This window comes from Stomoxys calcitrans, chromosome 3, assembly GCF_963082655.1.
Source record: "Stomoxys calcitrans chromosome 3, idStoCalc2.1, whole genome shotgun sequence".
NCBI lineage: Eukaryota > Metazoa > Arthropoda > Insecta > Diptera > Muscidae > Stomoxys > Stomoxys calcitrans.
In genome coordinates, this window is record NC_081554.1 from 25,779,002 (window position 1) to 25,791,189 (window position 12,188).

Consider the following 12,188-nt stretch of genomic DNA (forward strand, 5'->3'; position numbering starts at 1 on the left):
GAAGGAGTAAAGCTATCCGCTTGAAATTTTACACAAATACTTTTTTATTAGTGTAGGTCGGTTGGGATTGTAAATGGGCCAAACCGGTCCGTGTTTTGATATAGCTGCCATATAAACCCATCTTAGGTATTGACTTCTTGAGCGTTTTAAGGGCGCAATTGTTATCCGATTTGAATAAAATTTTGCACATAGTGTTTTGGTATCACTTCCAACAACTGTGTTTAGTATGATTCAAATAGGTTTATAATTTGGTATAGCTGTCATATAAACCGATCTTGGGTCTTGACTTCTTAAGCCCCTCTATTGGCGCAATTCTCATGCGATTTGGCTGAAACCTTGCATGATGTTGGTCTTAATCGGTACATAACCTGATATAGCTGCCATATAAACCGATCTGGGATCATGACTTCTTGAGCCTCTAGAGGGCGCAATTCTCATCCGATTTGGCTGAAATATTGTACAACCGCTTCTCTCATGACCTTTAATATACGTGTCTAATATGGTTCGAATCGATCAACAGCTTGATACCGCTCCCATATAAACCTATCACCCGAATTTCTTCTTGAGCCTCTACAAGGCGCAATTCTTATCCGAATGAACTGAAATATTACACAATGACTTCTGCAATGTTCAGCATTCATTTATGGTCCGAACCGGACTATAACCTGATATAGCTTCAATAGCATAACAGTTCTTATTCAATATTCTATGTTTGCCTAAAAAGAGATACCGCGCATAGAACTCGACAAATGCGATCCATGGTGAAGGGTATATAAGATTCGGCCCGGCCGAACTTAGCACTCTCTTATTTGTTTTTATTGAAAATGTTGTCAATTACTTTTTCAGAAACAGTATTTGATTTTATTATTACCGTAATTGAGCAGATTCAATTAAAAAAATGAATTGGTTCAATTATCTTTGTGATTGAAACCGATTTTTATTTTTTTCTGTGTATCAACCGGGTGAGTGGTCATCTTTAAAAAGAGTTGGGATTGCCGATGGGTTACCTTTTATTCTTTTTACAAATGACTAAAAGCTTTTGATTCCCCACAGAGAAGCAATATTTTTAGCATGTAGACGTTATTCGTGAAGAAACTTTTCGTATCTACAATAAGTAATTTGGCACACGAAGTCTTGTCTGTTTGCGCAGCATACCGGTATTGGCATTCTTTTTCGGACGCCAGTTAATAAATCCATCGTCTTTGATCTGACAGCATATCTACATGCCCTATTAAACCAAATTTTGTCCTTTAATTAAACCGACAAATTCTTATTCGGAGTGAGCAATCTCACTTCTATTAAAATTACATCTTCCACCATTTCAGCAGCTGCGTTTACGTCACCATTTAGAAATCAAAAATGGGGCTAGGGAAGAGGCAGCGCGAAGAGCAGAAAACGAAAAGGATGCTGAAATGATGCAGTGATCTGAGTTACCATGAGGTACAAGGACATTAACATCATACATCTCAGGGTGCGAAGTTAAGAAAAGGTCAAAAGTGCTATTTTGGTGCCCTTCGACACATGAAATATGTGTCGGTTCATTCACAAGTTGCATCAGTTCATTCTGCGCGGCGAAATCTTCGGCGCATTGACCTTCCGGAGTCGTATGTCTCGAATGAGAAAGCAATGAAGAAACCTTCAGGTACAACGATTTTACTGTCCGGACAATTCTCCTCCACGAGGGACCATTTAGGTGAAAAGTATATGATAGCTCTTCACCACTGTCTGAAGTGGAATATTAAAGTTACCCAGGGATCGTGTTGTTTTGGGATTTCCTTAGCAATTGATTTCCTGGGTACGACACTATGTTGGAAAAATGCTGAATACATAGTGAAGTGGATAAGGAAGATGATGGTAGGAAGGAAGGCGTGGAGGACGGGGTGAAGTGAAGGGACAATGGATGGATGAACTGTTGAAGGCTGCATCGAGCTGAGTCGGTGAGCTGAAGATGGTTGGACCATGAAGATTCGGAGCTGGTCATGAGGTGATGGATGTGGTGATGGACGGGTGAAGCGAAATGACGAGGTATGGATGAGTTATAAGTAGGCTGCATCGAGCTGATTCGGTGAGCTGAAGATGGTTGGATGATGGACGGGTGAAGCGAAATGACGAGGTATGGATGAATTGTTGAAGGCTGCATCGAGCTGAGTCGGTGAGCTGAAGATGGCTGGACCATGAAGTCTTGGATCTGGTCGAGTGGGTGTGCGTGAATTTCTGATGTTTTGAAAGTTTTAACACGGTGTCGATGATATTCCTCGTGACTAACATATTGTACACCGTGTGTGTGAATGTTTCGGTGACACTCCTGACTTGTGCTGAGTCATTTCGGGTTATGCTACTTATTTTCTGACTGTTTCTGAGTGAAGTGTTACTACGGGATGATGCTTGCATCATCCCAAAAGATGACCAGTCCGGAACTGTCTGGAGTTCAACTGGTAGTAGTTGGACTATGTGGTCGAACTAGAGTCCTTAATCTGGTACCACGGTAGTCAGGAGCCCCTGGAGCTTCGGTTCCAGCCTGAATATTGCTGAGGCCCCAGTTGGGAGCGTGGTGGCTGTGGTTTAACACCTAAAATCGCAGGAAGGGCATTTCGATGCTCGGTGTGGAGTTGCATGTACTCAACCGGGTGCCGTGACCCATAGAACGGAAAGAGTTTGGATAGTGCTCTGCTCCTAAACAAGGAGGAGGACACGTCCAGACAACGTGAACTGGAATTGGTACTCATGCTAGCTTCGGCTATGTATGGGGGCGTTGGTAGACGAATCGTTTTCACCCGGGGTTAAGAGCCCTACAGGATTGAGCCAACACGGCAGGTGCCTGCATAAAACACCATTAGGACTTGTTCCGACAATCCTCTAAAATCGTACTAATTGAGTCAGAAAGGGAGTCAAAGCCGCTTAAGGAAGCCACCCTTTACGTGTTTGGACTTTTAAAGCGTGATTTTTTAAGAGCTATAGGAAAGTTTTTCAAACACAAAAAATTTAGAAAAATGCATGAAATCTTTATTTGAATCGACAGTACGGCCCATAATTTAATGTTTGAAGATTATTTCATGCAAATGTTGACCATGGTTACGCCTCAAATGGACCATTCACTTAGTCCAATTTTGGCATACTCTTTTCAAGATTTCGGCCGGTATCTCACGAATAAATACTGCAATGCTGTCTTGCAATGCGTCAATTGAAGCGGGCTTGTCTGTTTAGACATGAGCCTTAACATAGCCCCACAAAAAATAGTGTAAAGGCGTTAAAACGCTCGATCTAGGTGGCCAACTGACCGGTCCCGAATGTGAAATAAAATGTTCGCCTCTCAATAAGTCCATTATTACGCGTACTGTGTGGCATATGGCACCGTCTTGTTGAAACCACATGTCAGGCAAGTCAAGCTCTTGCATTTTGGGCAAAAAAACAACTTGGATATCATCTCACGATAGCGCTCACCATTCACAGTTACATTACGATTCGCATCGTTTTTATAGAAGTATGGTCCAATGATGCCACCAGCCATTGAACCGCTCAAAACTGTGAATTTTTCTGGATGCATTGGTAATTCTTGCAATGCTTCTGACTGATCTTCACTAAAAAATCGACATGGCATGTGACACGGTCTTTTTGAAACCACATTTCACGCAAGTCAAGCTCTTGTATTTTGGGTAAAAAAAAACTTGGATATTATCTCACGATAGCGCTCACCATTCGCAGTTACGTTACCATTCGCATCATCTCTGAAGAAGTACGGTCCAATGATGCCACCAGCCCATAAACCGCTCAAACCTGTGACTTTTTCTGAATGCATTGCCCGCTCTTGCAATGCTTCTGACTGATCTTCACTAAAAATCGACATTTCTGCAAATTTACGTACCCATTGAGCCAAAATTAAGCTTCGTCGCTGAACATAATGAAGGGCGCCATGAACTTTCTTAAAAGAGCACGCATTTTGATAATAAAATTCAATAAATTGCAAGCGTTATTCGTTTGTAAAAGGATTCATGGTTAAATTTTACACCAAACTGAAGATGTGTGGCAATGAAACAAAACACAAAACGTGCATGAGCTGTTTAAACCAGTGTTGCCAAAAAGATTATAGCTAAGAAATCACCTTTTAGTTCAAAATGGTCTATGTTTAGATATGCAAATTGCAAATTTTTGCCCATGAACATTCCACTAAGGAACAGGTGCAAACTTCTCACATATCAATGAGAGCAGTCCGATTCAAGTTTTAAGCTCAATGGAAAGGGGCCTCCTTTTTTAGCCGAGTCCAAATGGCGTGCCACAGTGCGACACCTCTTTGGAGAGAAGTTTTACATGGCATAGTACCTCACAAATGTTGCCATCATTAGGAGGGGAAAACCACCGCTAAAAATTTTTTTTCTGATGTTCTCGCCAGGATTCGAACCCAGGCTTTCAGCGTCATAGGCGGACATGCTAACCTCTACGCTACAGTGGCCTCCATATATATAGCTATATATTGGTTGCCCAAAAAGTAATTGCGGATTTTTTAAAAGAAAGTAAATGCATTTTTAATTAAACTTAGAATGAACTTTTTTTACACTTTTTTTTTTAAAGCAAGCTTAACGAAACAGCTGATAACTGACAGAAGAAAGAATGCAATTACAGAGTCACAAGCTGTGAAAAAATTTGTCAACGCCGACTATATGAAAAATCCGCAATAACTTTTTGGGCAACCCAATAGTTTAGATATAGCTCTTATATAAACCAATTTCTGAGTGCCTAGAGGCAGAAATATTTATCCTATTAGAAAACAACCTTGGTTTATAACTCCTGTAATATATTCCTACATCAGCGCCAAAAATAGTCTGAATGGGTCTTGAGCCTGATACAGCTTTCCGATTCGACCAAAATTTTGCATAATGACTTCTCGTTGGCAATAAATGTGTAGACAATCATTGAAGTGCTTCTCTTCTACCAAACCAAAGAATCCTTTGATGTAGTAGAGACACTCCCCAAAAGCATTTCTTTTTTTTTCTCAACATTTTCACATACGTCATCATTTGGCAAAACGAATGAATAAAATACAATTTATGAATATAATCCGCTTATGTTGCCAAGTTCTCAGTTTGTGGCAATGCCCCAAATAATACTTTGAACTGAGTTGTTATCAGCTAGCAAGCATAAACAACACCCACAAATAGCCACAGAGTGGGGGGGGGGGGGGGTGAAGCCTGTTAGAGACTACAAATGGCAACTCCTATACTCGTAGTTCATACAAACAAATCGCCCCCTCACATACAAATCAGAAATAAGACTAAATTCCAATTTGTTTCGTTATGATTACAGGATAAGGACGAGCATATAAAAATGACCCAGAGCACTGATGCGGCGCTGGCAGAGAGCAACAGCAACAAAAACAACAACCACAATCAACACAGCAGCCTCATAGAACACCGCAGCGTAAACGGCAACAAGGACTACAGCGAAGATAACAACAACAACCACAACTAAAGCCATACGCCCACAATCATACATGAACTCTTACAGTGGCAGTGGATTTTGTTAAGTCCTTCAAAAAACCTGGAAAAGCGGCCCAAGTACAAACAATTAAAACGAATTATGGTGCAAATCATGTCCTCAGCACTGTTGCAGTAAAAGTCAAAGTCACAAACAGGGATTAGTAAGACAAAAACGTGAATGCCAAAGTAAAACAACCACCAAATTCTTGTTAAGCTATTTTGCGCAAGAAGTCAATTGCATTTCCATTCGATTCCTTTAATTAATAATTCATTTGTTGCAATAAAAACCAAATCCTTATCCCACATCCTAGTCTAACTTTCACGCAGAAAAACCAAACGTGTGAACAAAACGTAAAGTGATACTCCTTCTAAGGCGTGTGAACGCCAGCGAATGTGTATAGAAGTGCGAGCCTATGAGAAAGGAAACGCATTGTGAAACCTTAGACCACCCACGGCGAATCCTTGGGGAATAAAACTTATCGGTGTAATAACAACAACGGCATCGTCATCACCCACCACAACACCAAAACGAACGATCCCAGTGCTAAAAGTGAAAAAATCAAAGCTAAGCAAATCCTCAAAAGTTTAAAATCATCTTTGTGCTACCATGAAGGGTTTGACGGCGTTTAAAGAGAAAGCCACAGGAGTCTTTGGTGGGTGAGTATCACATGGTCGTCTATTTTTTTGTGTTTCCAAAACTTCAGATTTCCTTTTAGCCTTATGAATTATGAGTATCGATAAAGTTTTTGCCACAAGTCGTGTTGCATCTTCTATTTCCTTATGGCATGGAGGGAGGTGAATTTAATTTAACGGACCACTGAATGACCAGCCAGCCATTCGAAATGAAAAGATTTGAAAATTTTGATTATGTTGTTAGTCATGGTTATGCGCTGATTTTGGGGATGATTGAACTTAAGGGGAATATTATCCAAACATATTTCAAAAATATTCGTCTACAGTTAATGTAGACAGCCATGAAATTAGAGAAAATTTTGTGGTTTATTTATCATAAAAATTTATCGAAAATAAGAATACGAGTGTTAGTGGCTATTTATTAAATAAATTTTTTAATAAAAGCCTAGTACTGACTTCATTATCACCGAAAATGCCTATTAAATTATGGCGAAATCCGCTTGACTCTATTTATACCCTCCACCATAGGATGGGGGTGTACTAATTTCGTCATTCTCTTTGTAACCACTCGAAATATTTGTCTGAGACCCCATAAAGTATATATATTCTTGATCGTCGTGACATTTTATGTCGATCTAGCCATGTCCGTCCGTTCGTCCGTCCGTCTGTCCGTACGTCCGTCTGTCTGTCGAAAGCACGCTAACTTTCGAAGGAGTAAAGCTAGCCGCTTGAAATTTTGCACAAATACTTCCTATTAGTGTAGGTCGGTTGGAATTGTAAACAGGCCATATCGGTCTGTTTTGATATAGTTGCCATATAAACCGATCTTGGGTCTTGACTTCTTAAGCCTCTAGAAGGTGCAATTCTTATCTGATTGCAATGAAATTTTGAATAACGTGTTTTGTTATAATATCCAACAACTGTGCCAAGTATGGTTTAAATCGGTCCATAACCTGATATAGCTGCCATATAAACCGATCTTAGGTCTGGACTTCTTGAGCCTATAGAGGGCGCAATTCTTATCCGATTGGAAGGAAATTTTGCGCGACATTTTTGGCTATGACTTCTAACAACTGTACTAAGTATGGTTCAAATCGGTCCATAACCTGATATAGCTGCCATATAAACCGATCTGGGATCTTGACTTCTTGAGCCTCTAGAGGTCGCAATTATTATCAGATTTGCCTGAAGTTTTATACAACGGCTTCTCTCATGAGAACATAACATACGTGTCGAATATGACATAAATCGGTTTATAGCCTTATACAGCTCCCCTATAAACCGATCTTCTTATTTTATTTCTTCAGCCGCTTAAGTGCGCAATTTCTACTAGATTTGGCTGAAATTTTCAACAATGGCTTCTACAATGGTCTCCAATATTCAGTGCAATTATGGTCCGAAATGAAGCATAACTTGATTTTGTTCCAATGACATAGCAATTATTTTCTTTTATCCTTTGTTTGCCTAAAAAGAGATACCGTGGCAAGAGGTCGACAAATGCGATCCATGGTGGAGGGTATATAAGATTCGGCCCGGCCGAACTTAGCACGCTTTTAATTGTTTTTTTTTTTTTGCCAGAACCCAAACAAAAGTCAAACAACAAAACAAAACAAAGACAACATCCTTGAAACAAGGTTGATTGGTGCCCATTTCATGAGCATTTAATTACATTGTCTCAAAAAAATTAAGCGAAATTTGTGTGGCGCAGCGACATGTCGCTAATATTTTGCTTAACTTAACCACTTCTACGGAATGTGTTCGCACATTCTTCGTCACCATTTTTAATCCCTACACCACTACTGTGGTACAGTGAATTAATTTGTAACACCCAAAAGGAAGACAGGTAGACCCATTGATAAGTATACCGATCGACTCAGAATCTTCTCTGATTCGATTTAGCTATGTCCGTCTGTCTGTCCGTCCGTCTGTCTGTCCGTCCGTCTGTCCGTCCGTCTGTCTGTCCGTCCGTCTGTCCACGTTAATTTGTGTACAAACTACAGGTCGCAATTTTCATCCGATCGTCTTCAAATTAGGTATGGGCATGTTTTTCGGCCTAGAGACGAAGCCTATTGAAATTGGAAAAAATCGGTTCAGATTTGGATATAGCTTCCATATATATGTTCGTCCGATTTGCGGTAATAAACTTGGCGGGAAGGATTTTCTTGTGACCTTCGATATTACTGGTAAATTTTATAGAAATCAGCTCAGATTTGGATATAGCTCCCATATATATGAGCCGATCTGAGCCAAATTGAAGAAGAATGTTGAAGGGCCTAACACATCTCACTGTCCCAAATTTAGGCAATATCGGACAGTAAATGCTCCTTTTATGGGCCCAAGACCTTAAATCGAGAGATCGGTCTATATGGCAACTATATTCAAATCTGAACCGATCTGAGCCTAATTAATTACTGTCCCATATTTCAGCAAAATCGGATAATAAATGTGGCTTTTATGGGCCCAAAATCTTAAAACGAGAGATCGGTCTATATGGCAGCTATATACAAATCTGAACCGATCTGAGTCAAATTGAAGAAGGATGTCAAAGGGCCTAACACAACTCACTGGCCCAAATTTCAGCAAAATCGGATAATAAATGTGGCTGTTATGGGCCTAAGACCCTAAATCGGAGGATCGGTCTATATGGCAGCTATATCCAAATCTGAACCAATCTGATCCAAATTGACGAAGGATGTCGAAGGGCCTAACACAACTTACTGTCCCTAATTTCAGCAAAATCGGATAATAAATGTGGCTGTTATGGGCCTAAGACCCTAAATCGGAGGATCGGCCTATATGGCAGCTATATCCAAATCTAGACCGATCTGGACCAAAGTGAAGAAGGATGTCGAAGGGCCTAACACAACTCATTGTCCCAAATTTCGCATTTTGGTAAAATTGTTGGAAATGTGTGAAACATTTCTCAACTTGATTTTTTTACCCAAGACCGAAGGGTAAAAAAGTCATGTTGAGAAAATGTATTGGTTGCCCAAAAAGTAATTGCAGATTTTTCATATAGTCGGCGTTGACAAATTTTTTCACAGCTTGTGACTCTGTAATTGCATTCTTTCTTCTGTCAGTTACTTTTAGCTTGCTTTAGAAAAAAAGTGTAAAAAAGTATATTTGATTAAAGTTCATTCTAAGTTTTATTAAAAATGCATTTACTTTTTTTTTAAAAAATCCGCAATTACTTTTTGGGCAACCCAATACTTTTGTACTTTTTTGGTATCAAAATGAACAATTTTTGAATGGTTTCTTTATTCACCCATTATATATTTCCTTCTTGCACCTACATGCCCAATTTCAGACCTCTAGCTCCATCTGTAAAAAAAGTACCAAATGGTACCAATATGTAAGAATTTTAAATAGATCTTTTAGTCGCCAATCAAATATTTTTTAGTTATACCTACATGCCAAATTTCAGAATTCTAGCTTCATCTATGAAGAATGGATTATTTAGCGGCCCTTCGTATATTTCTTAGTTGTACCCCCATGCCAAATTTCAGACCTCAAGCTCCATCGAAACAGAAAGTACAAAATGGTACCTCTTTTGGTACCCTAGCTTCATCTATGAAGAAAGTACCAAATGGAACCAATTTTGGTACCAAATGTGCGAATGGTGAATGGATTATTTAGCGGCCCATCGTATATTTCTTAGTTGTACCTGCATGCCAAATTTCAGACCTCAAGCTCCATCGAAACAAAAAGTACAAAATGGTACCTCTTTTGGTACCAAAATGTACGATTTTTGAATTGATCATTTAGTCATCCATCATATATTTTTTAAGGTGTACCAACATGCCAAATTTCGGACCCCTAGCTCCATCTGTAAAGAAAGTACCAAATTGTACCAATTTTGGTACCAACATGTTTCAATTGTAAAAAAATAATATATTTCTAAGCTTCATCCACATGCGAAATTTCAGACCTCTAGCTCCATCTGCATAGAAAGCACCAAATAGTACCAATATTAGTACCAAAGTGTACAAATTGTAAAAAAAACCCCTGTATGTTATATTTCAGACATCTAGCTCCATCTGCAAAGCAAGTACTAAATGGTACTGGTTTTGGTACCAATTCTAAAAAAATGGTACTAATTTTGGTATGATTTTTTTAATAGATTATTTAGTCACCCATCATATAATTTCTAGTTGTACCTACATGCCAAATTTTAGACCTCTTGCTCCATCTATAATGAAAGTACCAATTGCGGTACTAAACGTACGTTTTCTCCCGTTACCACTACTATTTTTCCCTTTTTTATTCTCACCCGCATTTTCACAGTTGTCTTTTATGTCAAATTTCAAAATTCTACCTTTACCCATTCGACCTGTGCAATGTTCACTTATTTCGTACCTTTCTGGTACTTTTTTTTAGTACCTAAATGATCAGATTTTCAAAAACTCTTATAGTCACCCAATTAAGGTTGTAATAGTGTACCAAAGTTCTAAAATTAAGAGCTCTAGTTCAATTTACAAAGAAACTACCAAATAGTACCAATTGCGGTACTAAATGTACTATTTCTCATACTTCCGATACGTTTTTCCAAATTTTTTTACCAAACCATATTTTTTGGAAACGTTTTTTAATTTGAGCTCAATAACATACTTCTGGCCTTTTCCGTTCGCGCTGAGCAAATGTATACCATTTCGTACCTTTTAGTACCTTAACGTACGATTATCACCAAATCCAGCCTTATCCCGTGGCTATGACCCAAGACCAACATTCGTACAAAATTTCATAATTCTAGCTTTAGCCGTTTGGGCTACATCCAATAAAATACTTTCAAAGTCCCACAGGACCTTCCTGGATCAACCTTATTTCAAATTTGGATGTACGGTTCGTACTTTATAAGCAAAGACCCATATTGCCCCGAAAAATACTTTCAAAGTATTAGACTAAAATACTTTCAAAGTCCCACAGGTCCTTCCTGGATCAACCTTATTCCAAATTTGGATGTACGGTTCGTACTTTATAAGCAAACACCCATATTGCACCGAATGACCTGCATGTTCGTTAGAGGGATTGTGTGCCCGCTCTCCAGATACCTTTCATTTATTGTCCTGGTCCTTTTGTATGAGCGATTGGGTGATATTTTGAGGACCTCAAACACTCGGTTGCTTTTAAAGACCTTTCATTTAAGTCCCATATTGTCTCGGCCAACTTACATGTCAGTTTTGGGAGTTCTTTTTTCTAAGCGGTCATGCTCAGGTGATTTAAGGGTTGTGATCTTTACGGGAAAAACATTACTATTTCGAGGTATTACGGAGTTTACAAACCACCTATTGGGGGTGGATGAAGATGTATCGCTAAATCTATTTTGAATGTGATGGCAATGGAGAAGGATATGGAAATTAAAACTACAATAGTAACTGATGTGTACCACAGGTTGATGTGTAGCTGATTTAACTCAAAGGATTCCTCGAACCCCTTCCTTGCTATTAACTACTTTTTAAAAACATTTCATTTCAAACATCTTTATATGACATAAAAGCCGTAGTTTTTACTTTTCCATTCTCGCGTTATGAACAATGACATGACAATTAACATTGAAAAGTGTGAAAAAATTCATTCGCTCTTCACATTCTATTTGTATGTTAAGAGATCTTTGAATGGCAAACACATAACAAAAGAAGCCACAGAACTCTTTAGCAAGAGTTTAGCAAACACTTTTTAAATTTAGACGCGTAAACGTTTTCCATTATCCTAAAATGACAGGATTCACAAAGGCAAACCTCAACCCATCAAGACTTTATATAGTGCGCCTTCAACGAATAAAAGATTTAATATCTGCCTAAGTTTAAGAGGGGGGTGGTGGTACTCATTGCCCGTCTAACTTTCAAGTGGCGCCACAAACACTTTTGTATTCCTCTTTGAATTTCTTTAGCTCCTGTTTTGCCATCTCATGGCAGTTTTCTGCATTCATCTTGGCCAGTTTCGCTATCAGTGTCAGCGGCAGCTTCTTTTCCAGCCTCATCGTCCTCATCGCGACGCAGTCATCGTCGTCATGTCTTGAATGCGAAATTAAAATTTCAAGTGTTAACTGAGTTAAATGCCTTGGCAACCATCACACATACAAAGTTT

General features: G+C 39.0%; 1 protein-coding gene across 2 annotated transcripts in view; it reads left to right on the forward strand.

Moving 5' to 3' along the window:
- LOC106090531 (vesicular glutamate transporter 1) overlaps positions 1 to 12,188 on the forward strand; it is a 70,450-nt gene that overhangs the window by 10,306 nt on the left and 47,956 nt on the right. For both annotated transcript variants that reach the window (XM_013256758.2, XM_059364811.1), the window contains exon 3: positions 5,299 to 6,128. In XM_013256758.2, coding sequence (XP_013112212.1) covers positions 6,079 to 6,128 — 50 coding nt within the window. In that variant the 5' untranslated portion in view covers positions 5,299 to 6,078. The remainder of the gene's footprint in view (positions 1 to 5,298; positions 6,129 to 12,188) is intronic.